The sequence below is a fragment of the Notamacropus eugenii genome, chromosome 1 (assembly GCF_028372415.1).
Source record: "Notamacropus eugenii isolate mMacEug1 chromosome 1, mMacEug1.pri_v2, whole genome shotgun sequence".
Classification (NCBI taxonomy): Eukaryota; Metazoa; Chordata; class Mammalia; order Diprotodontia; family Macropodidae; genus Notamacropus; species Notamacropus eugenii.
This window is the reverse complement of record NC_092872.1, coordinates 416,420,814-416,437,932: the sequence shown is the minus strand read 5'-3', so window position 1 is coordinate 416,437,932 and position 17,119 is coordinate 416,420,814. Positions and strand designations below refer to the sequence as shown.

Sequence of the window (17,119 nt, the reverse complement as noted above, 5' to 3'; positions counted from 1 at the left end):
TTTAAAACTTTGGAATAATATCTTTGATTCTTCCCTCTAGTCACAATCCACAAATCCTGCTTACTTCGTCTCTAGAATACTTCTCTTTTCTTCTCTGTTTCCACGATCTGTTCCCATAATCCAGTGCTGAGCTTCACTATTACCTGCCTGGATTATCACAATATTCTCCTGGTTGGCGTTCTCCTCCACTCTCCCCCTTCTTTTTACTACCAGAATCACCTTCCTCGTGCACAGTCTGGCCATGTCACTATTCAAAAATCTTCCATCAAATAAAGCTCAAATTCCTTCGCATTAAATTCAAGGTGCTCTACAGTTTGGCAATACCTAACCTCTTTTATTCTCTGCTGTGTACTCTTATTTTCAAGCCAAATTAAATTATTTTACATCCCTTGAACAGCTCTGTATTCACTCATCTTAGAGCCTTTGCTCATGCTGGCCTCTATGCTTAAAATGTCCTCCTCTTCTTTTTGTTACCTACTGAATTCTTTAAACCCCAAATCAAATACCACATTCTACCAGGAAACCTTCCCTAAGTGATCAGCAATGAAAATTTTCCTCTGGCTGTTACAAAGCACTTCTGCACCTCTCTAATGAGCTTTTGCACTATTATGTATTACAATTATCTATGTATGTCCGTATCTTCCCCCAGGCTTAAGTTCCATGAGAGCAGGGCTATCTTATATTTAAACTTTAAATCTCCCCACACAATCCTGAATAGTTTTCTGTAGATAGGAAGAGCTTAAATGTTCACTGATTTTGTGGGTCAACTGATCAAGGCATGCACTGCTGCCTTGAGGCCTTCTCTAGGCACTCAGCCACAAGGAAGATAGTTGGATATAACCTGACCTCTAGAGGACAAGGAAGCTAAGAAAAATACTGTGCCTCACTAAGAATTATGGGCTAGTGGTTTCATTTTACATTGGTCCAACAAAGCTGGACCATAAAAAATAAAAATACTGTTGAACAAAAGTGCTACTTGTTACTTTAAGAAGCTGGTTGTAAAACATGAAAACTGGGAGCCTGTCACCATATTAGGGGTAGCTAATGAAGAATCTTGAGCAACTTGAGATACAACCCTTTTTTATACACCTTGAGCTTCAAAGGTTGAGGAATAGAGAAAGAAGAGTCTGGATGAACACAATCTGAGGGCTCTTCCCAGCCTTGAGTTACAAGAGACACCACCAGGCCCACTGGCTGCCCTGAGCCTCTCCAGCTCGGGGGCTTCCCCACCCCCTGTCCCTGTTGCAGTTGTTGTTTGAACTCACTCCATGTATAATTGTTTAAAAACATCATGTTCAAGTGAGCACTCATTTGTTGTCATTAGGCAGACTATGCATATTTCAGTCATCATTTTTTCTATGTAAATAAGGTAGAAGTAAATAAAACATGCAAAATTCAATGGGAAACTAGAAAGGAGAGGGGTGGTAAAATTTTACTAGGTTTCCTTAATAACCAAAAGTTCATCATTTGCTCAGAAAAAAACCAGTCAAAAGTATCCATACTCCACATTCCGTATCCTGAGAAGGTTAAAAATAAAGGAGATCAGATTAGCAGAACTAAGAAGGATGTCATATGGAGGCAGATTTCAACTGACAAAAAGGAAGAACTTTCTAATGCCCAAGCTGTCCAACAAGTAAGCTAACCAGGCCTGGGGATTGCTATTGAAGCTACATGACTTGCTGTCACAGGTGTGGCAGAGTAAGTGGGTGGTGGGACCAGGTAAGGTCCCCAAGCACATGAATGCTAAGCAACTGCTCCTTACGTGTATCTTGCCCTTAACAAAGGTAGTGATGTCTTCTTCATTCTCAAAGATGGACAACGTCTGTAGCAAGTTATTTTCCAGCCATTCCCAATGTTTTGTGATCTCCTTACGGGAAGAACCTGGGTGTATTGGGGAGGTTAAAAAAAAAAAAGAAAAAACCCATCAACACACCAATCTTTCAAGTTCATTTGAGGAGGAATATTAAGAATCATTTTCCATCATAAAGGTTAAGGCAGAAGTCTCTGTACATACAAGTGACAAGAAGTCTTAGAAAATACCCATTAAGCTGAGGATAGTTAAAAGATAAAATGAAATGCTTATAGGGCTGTGGAAAAATAAGAACATGCTTACTCTGCTAGTGAAGTTATGAAATGCTACAGTCTTTGTGGAAAACAAAATGGCATTATACAATAAGAACTACCAAGTTCTCTGATTTAGTGAATCCACTATAAGGGCTATATCCTAAAAATGCCATTTACAGGAAAAAAAAAAGGCTTCTGTACAAATATCCATAGCAGTAATCATAATAGCAAAAACAAAAAAATAATCCATGTGTCAGAAGACTGGGAAACTGCCAGACTACAGTATATAACAAATTCTATTTAATGAGAAGAACACTCATTAAGCACCCATTATGTACAAGGTACCCACACTAGGGCCTGAGGACAAAAACAAAATTGTTCCTGTCATCAAGGAGTTTGTGTTCTCTTGTAGGATGCCAAATGACAAAAATAATAGTTGATATTTTAATATACAAAACTGAGAAGGTGGACTGGAGACAGTCTGTGAAGGGTCTTCAATGTTGGGGTAGAGTTTTTGTTTCAACTGGACTCAATAGGGAGCCACTATGAATTTTTTTTTTTTAATTTTTTTATTTTTTTATTTTTTTAATGTTTAACAATCACTGCCATACAATTGCGATTTTATCCCTCCCCACCCACCCCCCACTACCTCCCTCCCTCCCCACGACTGCATACAATTCTGTATAGATTCTACATATACTTTCCTATTGAGTATATTTTCACTATAGTCATGCTATGTAGTCAGACTAAGATAAATGAAAGAATCCGTATAACAAATCAGAACATGATACACAAACAGATACACATAGCCACTATGAATTTTTGAGCAGGGGAATGACAGAGTCAGACTTGAGCCTCAAGAAAATTATTTTGGCAGCTGTTTGTAGGATGGATTGGATAAGGGAGAGAATGGAAAAGGGGAGACTAATGAGGAGATTATTAAAATAGCCTAGAGGTGAGGACAGCTTGAACTAGGGATATGACCATGTGTGTAGAGAGAAGAGATGAACCTGAGAGATACTGTGAAAGAGAAAAGGCAAGTCTAGAGTCATCTCAGTAGAGATGATAACTGAGGCCAGAGGAATCACCAAGAAAGATAAGAAGATGGTCCAGGGCAGAGCCTTGAGGAAATACACATTTAAGGGATGGGAGCAGAACAATGAATTGCTAAAGGTAATTGAAAAGGAGATCAGATAGGTAGGAGGAGAATCAGGAGAAAAGTCACTGGGAAAAGTATTTAGTAGGAAACAGTGTTAAAAGTTATAGACATCGTGCACTGTGAGAACTCATTAAAAAGTCACTGGATTTAACAGTTAAAAAGTCAGGGAAACCTTTCCCATTCATTTTAATTCTTCCATGCAACATGACTAATGTGAAAATGTGTTTATAAGAATGTATATGTAGAACCCATATAAGACTGCATGCATAAGGGGGAGAAAATCTAAGACATATGGAAATGACTGTACAAAACTGAAAACAAATAAATTTAAAAAAAAAAGAAAAAATAAAGTACTAAGCATCTCTTAAAAAAAGTCAGGGAAACCTTGGAAAGAACAGTATCAGTTAAGTGGTGGGCTGGAAAATCTGATTATGTGGGTGGAGGATGAAGAATGAATGGATAGTGAAGAAATAGAGGTAGGGAGAGAAGGTAACTCTTTCTAAGAGTTTGGCAGTGAAAAGGAAGAAAGAGAAAACAATTTGAGGGGACAGCAGGATCAAATGAAAGCGACCCGCAATCTTTCTAAACAATGTAGGACACCTTAGTATATCTGTAGACAACAGAGAAGGATCCAGTGGAAAGGGAGAAATTGAAGAAGAGAGAAGGTGAACAATTAATGAGGGGAGCTCCCAAAAGAGGTGGAATGGGGTGAGATCAAGGGCACAAGTAGGCGAAAATTGGGAGTGGGGAAAAAAGAAAAATGAAGTAGAGGGCTTTTGATGTAAGGGTAAGGGAGAAGAGGGAAATTATGAAGGAATGGTCAAATTTTCTCCATAAAGTGAAGTCATCTGTAGAAGTTGGGGGAAGGAAGTACCAGAGGGAATTTGAAAAGAGATGAAAAGATTTGGAACAACTGCTGTAAGGACAGAGAAAGTCAATCAGGAAAGAATAGAAGGTTTGTCTTACAACTATGAGAGCTCAGTTGAGACTGGATATTATGAATTTATAGTGAACTCAAATGGCTATTGGGTGCTGTTTTCCAGCACCCAATCTTTAGCAACATGCGAGTGGAAGCAGGGAATGTCTGAATGGTGGTGAGAAAAGTGTGCAAGACATTCAAGGACAGAGGGTGACTCATGGTTTAACTTGGTGAACTTTAAGATCAAGACTTTGAAGGGAAGAAAGTGAGATCAAAGCAGCAGCACCAATTTAGGAGAAAAGAGGATGAAATGACTAGAAATCACAGTGGAACCAGTCAGAGTAAAAGATGTCAACAGATATATGTTTGATAGGGAGGGAAGATGAACTAGCACAAGGAATGATAGGTAGACGATATCCTGAGATTACTCAGGAAACAATATGCAAGGCCTCCAGCATATTGGGTGAAGAACATAGGGGAAAACAGGAACAAGAGTTGAACAGGACAGGCAGGAATATATAGATTGTGATCTGCATAGCTGGGACAGCATCCAAATTGAGGAGGACTATTTGAGTATAAGAAAAACCATTAATGATAAGATGGTCTTCAACAGAAAGAGGATCTAGATTATATTTGAATTATACTCACCTAGAAATACTACCTGAATTTTTGGTTTCTAGACATTTTACCTGGAACTACCAGCTCAACACCAGGTTGGGTCTGGTTTGGCCCAGCCCCTACCATTTCCTTTGATCTAACTTTGATCTGCCTTAATGCAGATGAGTTTGGCTGGCACTCCTTCTAGGATATTTAGTTTCTATCTCCACTTCCCAGTTTTCACCTAAACTCAAAGGAACATTCTGGTGCTAACAGACCAAGTCTTATTTTAACACCTCCTCTCTTGACTTGCCTTAGGAGTTCTGCCCCATCTCTGATTCTCTGCCAGACCAATTAAATTCCAGAGAGACTTGGGCCAGTGTTGGAGGTGAGAGAGGGTGAGAGTGAGAGTGAGAGAAAGAGAGAGAGAGAGAGAGAGAGAGAGAGAGAGAGAGAGAAAGAGAGAGTGTATATGTGTATATGTGTGTGTGTGTGTGTGTTGGGAGGTTGGTTATGTCATTGTGATTAGGAAAGCTACATCCCTGGCATTTCAAGTCAGAACTCAGAAAGTCTTTCCCCAAAGGAACTCTTATACATTGTGGGTTCTAGAGGACAATTAACACAATGGATTCTGGGTAAAGAGGCTTTTGTGAACTGAACTGGAAACCTAATCACCATATTACATTTGTTTCAGCAGATGGAAAAACTTCTTGAGTTACCAATACCCAAATGATAGACAGACTTTTGTGATACCGTAGAGGTTTCTGATCCAAATATCTGACTGTAGATGAGCTTTGCTTCCAGGATACTTAGTCCTGAGGAACATTGTTCCAAGACCCCCTTTCTGAACCTTGAGGGAAGTTCAGTCCTGATCTCTTTTTTGGATCCTTCCCTGCCAAAAAGGCCAGGGCCCTAATTTCATACCTTGAGCTTTGAAGATTATTAGGCTGTTACTTAGCTAATGTATTACTCCCTTTGAAGAAAAAAGCCATGATACTTCACGTAGAAAGAAAGAAAGAAGACATGTTACACCTAAACTATAGGTTCTCTACCTCATTTCCCATGAAAGACTTGGGGTTACTCCCTATGGTAGGGCAAAAGTAAAATATAAGGAACAGCAGTGAAGAAAGGAAGTGGTTAGAACAAGAACTCTAAAAATACCAAAGCCTACTTCTCCTGAATGGCATTACAGTCTCAAGGAGGTTATTGAACCTGACAGCTCTGGGTGTCTGCATTCGCTAAGAAGGGAAGACGGTCACATGTTCTGGGGTATATTCTTGCTAGAAGAAGCTCAAAATATCTGAAATTCTTGTTGAAAGCAGCCCCGAATTCAACTTCCCTAATAAAGGAAGTCACTTTCCCTCCATTTTTTTGGCCCCTGGATTTGAGAGACTTGGCATGTAAATGTTCAAGTCTCTCTGAGCTATGTCTGATGTGAGTTTTGACAAGGCAAGAAAAGGAACCTACCACAGGCCACAGCCCAATAGATCTGAGAGTCCTGAGTCTGGTGAAGGATTCGATAAGGAGCGACTCTGGCACTGGAATCCAAGACAACATCTAATGTTCCCACAAGAAGACCTGGGAAATAAAGTGGAGAGAAACGTGACTGGGGATTTAATTGGTATATGTCCCTGCTCTAGCTACGTCAAATGCTGCTCCAGATGGCCTGATTTCATGGGCTGAAAGAACAAGAAGGATCAAATGAGATGTGTAATAAGGCACTTTGTGAACTATAAACTGCTGTACAAATATACATTAATTACTACCTCTCCTGTGGCCCAGGTAATCACGACAAATAGCTGTCATTTTCTGTTTAAAAGTCTCAAAGGGGAGCCATTCTTTAGCTTCTTTCAGGTTTCATTTCAGTGTAACTGAACGCCTGGAGCCAGGAAATCTTCCTTTTGTAGAAAATGATAAAGTCCTCCTGGACCCTTCCAACCTTTTCAGTCTTTTTATACTTTACTCCCCTCCACACCCTCTATGATCCAGTCACACTGGCCTCCTTGCTCTTCCACACATCCAACACCCGTCTCCCAACTCTACCTCCTCTCCAGCTGTTCACCAGGCCTGAAATGTCCTTGCTCTGTACCTCTGTCTCCTGGTTTCCCTCAAGAATCAGCTCAAATCCCACCTTCTGTAGGAGGCCTTTACTGGTTGCTCCTGCTACTAGTTCCTTCTCTCTGAGATTCCCTTCCATTTTACTATCTGTGTCTGGTATGTATGTAGTTACTTGCATGTTATCTCCCTAACAGAATGTGAACTGAGGGCAGGGACTGTGTTTTTGCCCTTTTTTTGTAACCTCATTGTTTAGCATGTAAGTACTTAATAAATGCTTGACTTGGGGACAGCTCAAATGACTGACACCCACTGTTTCTCACTGTGTACAACTCTCATTTACTAAGAGACACAAGGCACCTTCTAGCCCTTTCTAAATGACTCCTCTTCCTTTAAGCTTTTTTCCAAATACAAAAAAATTCCCAAACCAATCAAATATTTTTATTGATGTGTTCCCCCCACTTTCTGACATCAAATTCATTTCCCAATTATTCTGTGTTCCCTTCATCCTCTTTACTTCTCCTATTACCATAGACCTTTCCCCTGTAATGAAGAAGGACAAGTCAAACAAAACAAGTCAACATATTGGTGATATCTGATGACAAATACTTCATTTTCCAGTTACAGTCCATTTCTCCACTGAGAAAAAGGAAGCATGCTTCCCTATCAGAAGACCAATTTTTCTTTTAGTTCTATTTCTGTACTTATCTATTTAAAATTTGGTGACTCCATAAAGATAGAAGTAGCCAGTTTTTCCTGACCATGCTTCTAACACAAATTAGTGTAGTGCTAATTTATTATTCTAGCACTTACCTAGGACCTAAGGTTGGGTTTCCACAGAAATTCATTTTCTAGATTACCAAATCTTATCCCTTTAGTTGTTCAAACTTGCTTTATTTTAAACATTATGGATACAAATGTTCTAAAATGCAGGAAATATATCCCTGCCTTCTTAAACAGAGAATACTGAGAATAACATTTTGAGAGTACACAATAATTGATGTATAATTCTGCATAAAAATTAGTCTTTTCTCAGTGACTAAGGGTTATCATTATGAGTGCCAATGACTATGCTCTAACTGTAATGAAATCATTCCCCCAAGGCCTACGGAAGTTTATGGAGCTCTTGGCTAGGCCAAATGGCTTTGGACTGGGTTGGGCTGTTTTTTTCTGTCTCTTTCTGGCTATCAGTTATCTCTTCTCATTGTTACATTTCCCCATAGTCTTTGTGCTCCCACTAGCTACTATTCTCACATCATCTAATCATTCATTCAATACTTTTAAGAGCCTATTGCATTGAGAGCACTCTTTTGAGTATGGGATACAGTTTAGATAAAATATGATATCTGCCTTCATAGTCTATTAGGGAGAAAAGGATCTAAATTATGTATCTAAAATATGTAATATGATCTAAATTCATCAAAGAGTTGAAAAACAAAATACCATGAGGTGTTAAAAAGTCATTAGAACCAAAGAAAGATTTCTGGGAGGAGGTATCATTTGAATTGGGCTTTCAAGAAGAGTCATGCAGGAAGAGCATAGAGCACATCCAGGATAAAGATATTGGAGGAGGAAGGCCCGGTTCATCAGAGGCACAAAGTACATGATGCTGATCTGAAGGTCTTTGCTTTTTTCTGGTTGGGGGAACATTCCATATGTTTGAGAATACTAGATGTCTGACCTCTGGAAAAGTGGGAGTGTTAAATGTACTGCGTTTCTCACTATATAACTACTTTATACAGTCATAATTTCTTCTTTATGGTCTTTATTTGTTCTATCTATAAGTGACTAGTCTTTCCTTTTCCTATAACATTGGCACGGAAGCATGTACTGCTTATAGAGACAGGTTGAATAATGATTCCTGTGAAGTGGTCATATCATTTGAATGTTCCAAGTTATAATTACATGTAAAATATGGTTACTGGTTCCAGCCCAATGGAAATATACAATGACAATTTGAATGTGACCTCTTCCTTGGGTTTACTGTTCAGAGACTGGGACCTAGCTGTATTACCTTAACTTCTAAAGGATCCCAAAGCACTTTTGAGATATCTATCAGCATTCACTTCATTATTTAATTCTTTAACAAATCATTTCTTAGGCACCTGAGTATAGGGAAAGTTTAGATGAGAACATAGCTGTATGAGAAAGACAAATGAACAAAAACTGTATGAGAGAGATATACGCAAAGAGCTCTGTGAGGTCCAAGGTCATGATCAACAGCAGGATGAGAACAGAGGACTGGGGCACTTTCCCTGTCTCTCCACCGCGATGTACCCCAAAGTACAGAGCACTGGAAATCTGTTCAACAAAACTCCATCGCTTTAGCCTGGGGCTGGAAATTCAAAATCTAACATGTCGACCAAACGATTTTGTACCAAAAGTTCGGCAGGAGCTAAAGTCAACCAAACCGGTAGAGAATTTCAGGGAGTAGAACAATTAGCTGGTGTGAGATCTGCCTGGATTCTGGAGCTAATACTTCGGTATTTCCGGGGATTAGCACCGACTTTTCACATAGGAAGGTCAAGTTCCTCCCCTGATTCTCATGACCAGGCTAAGACGTTCAGGGGGGGCAGATGTTACTGGAAGGCACCCTTGACATCTGGGAGAAGCCACAGCTGACTGAGAGGAAGAGCCAGAAAACTACAAACAATTTCCCCTGGGGATGTACCCAGGCCATCAGGCAGCCCAGTAACCTCCCCTCCCGTGTTGGGAGGCGACAAGCCAGGCCTGCTGACGGGGGGCTCTAGTGGCATCCCCCGCCCGGGGCGGAGGGGAGATCCTGGGCTTCGCTGAAGCCCCAGCGCTCTCCAGACAGCTCGGGGGGCGGGTCCGGAGGCCCTCCGCGGCCAGGACCTGCTCGGGAGCTCAATTTCCCCATCGGTATAACCGGCTGGACACATGGCACGCTCCCTAAGCAAGCTGGCACCTCTTGATTCTTTCCCGAAGGATCCGGGGACCCCCGCGGCAGCCTCTCCCCCTCCAGGGGCCCCGGAGGGTCGCCAGATGTTCCAGGGCCCCGCCCCCTCCCAGCACTCCTTTAGGCCTCTGGTCCTCGCCCCTCCCCCTCTCCGGCGGCCCCGGCGGCCCCTCCGGCCCGCACCGTCCCCGGCCTGGGGCTTCCCCGTCCGCCGCCCCGGCGCCCCGCCGCCCCGGCCCTCACCCGTGAGGCCGCCGCCCTTGCCGTGGCCGCGGCGCCGCTGCAGCAGGAAGAAGGGGTTGGCGCGCTCTGTCACCCACAGCGCGTTGGCCACCAGCACCTCCTCCGGGCTCAGCCACATGCTGCCGACCCGGAGCCCCGCGGGCTCCCCGGAGCAGCAGGAGCGGTCGGGCTCGGGCCGGGCCCAGCTCCCCGAGAAAGCGGAAGCGAAGCGGGCGGGAGCACAGGAAAGAGCGATGGAGCGAGCGCAGCCGAGCGGAGCCGGGCAGGGAGTGAGGGCCTACGGGGCCAGGGACCCGGCGTCCGCACAGCGCCCCCTGGCGGCCTCTCGGGGCACCCCAGCCTCGCGCAGCCGGGCCTGGCCCCGCCTCCTCCCGCAGCCTCGGCCACACCCCCTTTCCCGGCTCTTCGCTCCGCCCGCCCCTTGGCTCTCTTTCCCCTCCCTCTTTTTCCTCCGCCCCCTTACTTCTTCTTTCCCCTCCTTCCCCTCCTTCCTCTCTCCCTCTCTCCACATTCTGCCTTTGCCCAGCAGGTCAGGCAGCAGTGAGTGCACGGGCAGCTCATGTTTCCGAGGGGGCTGAGGTCCTGGGGCCGTTCCCTGGGCTCTGAGCTTGGCCTTCCGCAGGGAAGTTCCATGGGACTGAGCACATCATTCTTGTCTCTCCTGTGTTTGGGTGTAACTCTGGACTCTGTCCTGAGGTCTCTTCTTTCTCTGTAGTCTTTCTTTTGGAGATTCCATCAGTTGTATGGGTTCAACTTTTGTATCAGTGTAAAGGCCTCCCTAAGCTACTCTCCAGCCCACATCAATATGTAAGAGATGAATTAAACTTACGTTTCCACAGAAAATATGTAAGATATGTAATACCAGTGATAATCATTTAATATCATCTTTGGACCTCAATAAGGGCCAGAGCCTGAACTAATCAACAAGAAGAAGAATCTGGACCTCACAGCTTCTTTGTACTCTGAGTAAACTTAGAGAGTACCTCTGCCTGTGTCAACAGCACCAGATGGGGCTGACTTAAGAGCATTTCTTATGAGACCCTTAACTAAGACACTTTCTTGAATAATGGGACTTTTTCTTAATATTTTGTGGACATATACTATGTTATGGCATGTTAATGGTAAAGAAAGCACAGATATCCTGGGTCTCAATTTCAATCAATACTTTGTCAACTCTCTTATCTTATTGTATTTACCACCTTTTCAATTAAGATATCACCTAACCTGTTTGCATCTTTAACCAAACTTTCAGGTCAACATCAGAAAGACTGCACATCAGTTAAGGGAATTCCTTTAAAAGAATTTATCTCATGTCATTCTATAATGAAAATGAGGAATGTGGCCCACGTGGGGTGGGCTGAATCGTGGAATGCTGGTCAATGGAGAGCAAGGTGGGAAATTTGAATTGGGAACAGCATGAAAAGGCTTGCTTTGGTCTGAACAAATGGAGCAGTCCATCAGGAACCACTCATTCATTCAGGGCGATGAGCTTTCCTGATTTCACAACAAGTATTGTTCTTTGTTTGAAGTATGTTTCTAACAATTAACTATTTGCTGAACATTTCCATATGGATATTCCATAGGTAGGGGTGTAAATGACAAATGTCTAACAACTGACGTTCAGAAAAAAGTATACAGAACGCACCTTTAAGTTTAATTTGCATTATTAACATTTTCTCCATCACTTAAAATTTTTTTCCCACTTAATTGCATTTTGTTTTTCCCAATTACATGCAAAATAGTTTTCAACATTCACTTTTGTAAGATTTTGAGTTTTAAGTTTTTTCTCCCTTTCTCCCTCTCCTTCCCCAAAATGGCAAAAATCTGATATAGGCTATACATGTACAATCATATTAAACATATTTCCACGTTACTCATGTTGTGAAAGAAGAATCAGAACAAAAGGGAAAAACTATGAGAAAGAAAAAAAAAAGAAAATAATATGTTTTGATCTGCTTTGAGACTCCATAGTTCTTCCTCTGGATGTGGATAGCATTTTCCATCATGAGCCATTCAGAGTTGTCTTGGATCATTTTATTACTGAGAAGAACTAAGTATGTTCATCGTATAACATTGTGCTTCTGCTCACTTTGCTCAGGACCAATTCATGTAAGTCTGTCCAGGTTTTTCTGAAGTCTGTCTGCTTATCATTTCTTATAGCACAATAGTATTCCATTACATTCATATACCACAGCTTGTTCAGCCATTCCCCAATTTATGGGCATCCCCTCAATTTCTGATTCTTTGCCACTACAAAAAGAGCTGCTGTAAATATTTTTGTATACGTGAATCTTTTCCATTTTTTATGATCTCTTTGGGATGCAGACCTAATAATGGTATTGCTTCTCCATCACTTTCTTGAGTGTAGACAATCAATAAATCAATAAATTAAGTCCTGATTTGTAGTATTTGCCAGTTTCTGAGGAATAAATGTTCACACTGAAAATTTAAAAATTGATTCTGGTGATGTAATTCAAGCTGGCTCCAGTACACCTCCTACTATAAGCATCTCAAACTCAAGATATCCAGAATAGAACTAGACACCCAGGTTTGCAGCCTCAGAATCAACTTGAAGGCCTTGCTTCCCACCATATCTGAACAAGTGCCTAAGCTTGTTCATTTTGCCTCTAAGACATCTCTCAAATTCAGTGTTCTTTCCATTAATATGGTAACCACCATAGATCAATCTTTCCTCACCTCTTTTTTTTAAAATGAATTGATTTGTTTTCTACAATCATTTCCACAAGTCTTAGATTCTCCCCCCCTCCCTTCTTCCTCCCTCTCTGAGACAGCAAGCAATCTTATATGGGCTTTACACATACTTCATTCATTTATTTATTTATTTTTAGTTTTCAATATTCATTTCCACAAGATTTTGAGTTCCAAATTTTCTCCCCATCTCTCCCCTCACCCCATCCTAAGACACCATGCATTCTGATTACCCCTTCCCCCAATATGCCCTCCCTTCTATCACACCCTCCTTTCCCTTATCCCCATCTTCTCTCTTTTCTGGTAGGGTAAGATAGATTTCTATACTCCATTACCTGTATTTCTTATTTCCCAGTTGCATGCAAAAACAATTTGCAACATTCATTCCTAAAACTTTGAGTTCCAACTTCTCTCCCTTTCACCCTCCCCACTCATCTCTGCTGAGAAGGCAAGCAATTCAATATAGGCTATACATGTGTAGTTACGCAAAAGACTTCCATAATAGTCATGTTGTGAAAGATTAACTATATTTCCTTCCATCCTATCCTGCCCCCCATTTATTCCATTCTCTCTTTTGACCTTGGCCCTCCTCAAATGTTTACTTCTAATTACTCACTCCTCCCATTTGCCCTCCCTTCTATCATCCCCCCACACCCCACTTATCCCCTTCTCCCCTACTTTTCTTAGTGTAAGATTTTCATACCAAATTGAGTGTGCATGTTATTCCCTTCTTAAGCCATATGTGATGAGAGTAAGCTTTACTTTTCCCCTCTCCCCTCCCTCTTTTCCCCCTCCATTGAAAAAGCCTTTTCTTGCCTCTTTTATGAGAGATAATTTGCCCCATTCCATTTCTCCCTTTCTCCTCCCAATATATTCCTCTCTCACCCCTTAATTTTATTTTTTTAGGTATCATCCCTTCCTATTCAACCACATATATTCTTATTAACCACATTTTCACATTAGTCATGTTCCATAGAAGAATTAAAATGAATGGGAGAAACCATGGGAAAAAACAAGTCAAAATAAAACATAACACAAGAGAAAATAGTCTGCTTTCTTCTGCATTCTGATTCTATAGTTCTTTCTCTGGACTTGGATGGCATATTGCCTCAAGAGTCCTTTGGGAATGTTTTAGGTCATTGCATTGTTGTGAAGGGCTAGGTTTACCAGAAACAGTCCTCACACACTGTGGCTGTTACTGTGTACAATGTTCTCCTTGTTCTGCTCATTTCACTCAGCATCAGTTCATATAAGTCCTTACAGGCCTTTCTGAAGTCCCCCTGTTTATCATTTCTTATAGCACAATAATATTCCATTGCATTCGTATACTACAACTTGTTCAGCCATTCCCCAGTTGATGGGCATCCCCTCGATTTCCAGTTCTTGGCCACTACAAAGAGAGCTGCTATAAATATTTTTGTATATGTGGGATCCTTTCCCATTTTTATGATATTTTTGGGATATAGTCTTAGAAGCAATATTGCTGGGGCAAGGGGTATGCACATTTTTGTAGCCCTTTGGGCATAGTTCCAAATTGCTCTCCAGAATAGTTGGATCAACTCACAGCTCCACCAACAATGAATTAGTGTTCCAACTCTCATATATCTTCTCCAACATTTATCATCTTCCTGTTTTGTCATGTTAGTCAATCTCATAGGTGTGATGTGGTAACTCAGAGTTGTTTTGATTCGCATCTCTCTAATCAATAGTGATTTACAGCATTTTTATATGATTATAGATAGCTTTAATTTCTTCCTCTGAAAGCTGCCTGTTCATATCCTTCTCTTACCCAGACTGTTTTGTAGCCTCCTTATTGGTCCCCTGATCTCCAATCTCTGCCCTTTTAAATCTTTCCCCCCCACACAGCTACCTCATGGACAGTTCTGACCTTGTCCTTCCTCTGATCAAGAAGTTTAGTGTCTTCCCTATTGCTGCTATGGTAAAATATGTTTGGTATTTGAAGTCCTTCACAATCTGACTCCAGGTTGATTTCATACAGTTCCCTCCTCAGGCACTCTGTGTGCTGGACAAATTGGCCCCCTGGCTGTCCTCAGGACATGGCATTCCATCCTCTTGCCACCGTGCCTTTCCTTAGCCTTTCCCCCCTGCCTGGAATTCCCTTCCTCCTCCTCACTTCCACCCCTTAGAATCTCTAAATTACCCTAAGATTTAGCTCAAGTATCACTTCTTAAAAGAGACTTTTCCTGATTATCTTAGTTGTTGGTACCTTCTTTTACTTTTAATTTATTTTGTATGTACATTACTTTTAATTTATTTTGCATGTACATATCAGTGTACATGCTACTTAGGTAAGCCTCTCAAAGGCAGGGATATATTTCATCTTTGTCTTTGTATTCTTGTTGCCTGGCACAGTGCCTGGTACCTAGCCATCATTTAATAAATGACTGTTGTTGATTTGAACATCATAAATTAATTTAGTAATTGGCTAAATGGCAACTCTGTACCCTTGATAACTTCAGGTCCATTCACCTTCAGTACCAGTCCTGGGCTTGTGGATGGCTCAAGATGGCTATTATTATTTTCAGGGTATCTAGAGAAATTCTCTGTTCCTTAGGACCCTCTACAGCTTGAGTATTAGGTGGGCAAAGGGTAGCCTTTGGATTCAGCCCTCCTTTTGTGTGGGCACAGTTCCTCCTCAGATCAGAATATACTTGGTTGAATTCCTTAGTCCTTTGGTAGGTACATAGTTTTCTCCTCATTAAACCCATTCTCTGAGCTATTGTTCAGTTCTTATAGTCTGTCTACAATGGGTGAACAAATTTTCTTGGAATCCACTTGACTGACTCTTTGTCCTGTTTTTCCTCCTTGTCATTAATTCCCCAAAGAGAGGAATAGGTGCTTGTGTTGTATTATCTTTCCAAGCCCCTAGATGGTCCCTATTGTTGTTTGGGGCATTCCAGGCATTCCCAGGTTTCCAACCTTGATGTAGCATCCTTGAGTTCTCACTCTTCCTTATCAAAATATCCAAAGTTATTAAATCTTGTTTTTTGGCATTTTTAAAATATTCCACACATCTAACCTAGACTATTGCAATAGTTCTCCCTACCTCAAATATCTCTTCATTTCAATCTAATGCCAGTGATTTTCCCAAAGTTTAGGTCTGATCATGCCTCTCCTCTTTTCCGTAATCTCCAATGGCTCCCTATTACAATAGAAAATCCTTCTCTTTGTAATTTCAGGCTCTTTATAACCTGTCCCCTTCCAGCCTTCCCAGTCTTACACTTTAGTCCTGAAACATACTCTATGATCCAAGTACATTGGCTTTGCTATTCCTGGAAGACATCACATATATTTCATCTCTCAGCCTTTTGCACTGACTGTCCCCCATATCAGGAGGGCTCTTTCTTTTCACCTTTGCTTCTTAGTTTCACCGGCTTCCTTCAAGACTCAGCTCAAATCTCACCTTCTGCCAGAGACCTTTCTTAATCTCTCTCCCCTTAGTACTTTCCCTCTACTTCCATCTACTTCCCATATATCTTTCTATGTACGTAGTTATTTACTTATCTCCCCTGTTAGAATGTGACTTCCTGGAGGGCAGGGACTGTGCTTTTGCCTTTCTTTGAAACCCTGGTACTTTGCACGGTACCTGGCATTTAGTAAGCATTTAATGAATACTTGTTGATTGACAGACTAAAAAGATTGGAAAGGTAGATTAGGACCAGTTTGTGAAAGGTTTTAAATGAGATGATAGGGAGTTACTGGAGTTGATTTAGTAGGAGTGATGGGGTCAGATCTGTGTGTAAGGTTGTTGTTGGTTGTCTTTTGGAGGTGATGCCATGACATGCAAGTAAATTGGGAGGGAGGGCTGTGTGAAGTCACCAAGCCTTACTCTCTCCTCTGGAGCCATCTGGGTCCAGTGGCAAGACATAGATCAGGCTGACTGGAGATGGCCCCCATGCTTAAGGACAGTTACTTTAGCAGCAGTGGGAGGATGGATTGCTGTGGGGAGAGACTTGAGGCAGGGAGACCAATGAGGAAGCCATTGCTACAGTCCAGACAAGAGATGATGAGAGTCTAAATTAGAGTGGCAGCTTGTGAGAAGAGATAAAGGAATCTGTTTAAGAGAAGTTGTAGAGGAAAGAAACAAGTATTTATTAAGTGCCTACTATGTGCCAGGCACTCTGCTATGTACTGTGCAAATATATCTCATTTATCCTAATAAGCAACTTTGGAAGGTAGGTACTATGATTGTCTCTATTTTACACTTGAGGAAACTGAGGTAAACAGGTTAAGTGATATGTCCAGGGTCATACCTCCAGTAAGGATCTGAGATCATATTTGAACTCAGCTCTTCCTGACTCCAGGCACAGTGTTATATACACTGTGACACCTTTCTGTTTCTAGAGATAGAGGGAGAGATAGAAACAGCAAGATTTGTCATCTGATTGAATATGTCGGGTGAGGAAGAGTGAGGGGAATCCAGGTTCATAAT

At 41.6% G+C, this 17,119-nt stretch overlaps 1 protein-coding gene across 1 annotated transcript in view; it reads right to left on the bottom strand.

Moving 5' to 3' along the window:
• The window catches only part of TBC1D9B (TBC1 domain family member 9B), a 40,227-nt gene extending 29,990 nt beyond the window's left edge, over positions 1-10,237 (bottom strand). Inside the window, exons 1-3 of the mRNA XM_072631234.1 lie at positions 9,958-10,237; positions 6,207-6,317; positions 1,763-1,881 (exon numbers count right to left, since the gene is read on the bottom strand). Coding sequence (XP_072487335.1) covers positions 1,763-1,881; positions 6,207-6,317; positions 9,958-10,075 — 348 coding nt within the window. The 5' untranslated portion in view covers positions 10,076-10,237. The remainder of the gene's footprint in view (positions 1-1,762; positions 1,882-6,206; positions 6,318-9,957) is intronic.
• Positions 10,238-17,119: the final 6,882 nt, after the last annotated feature.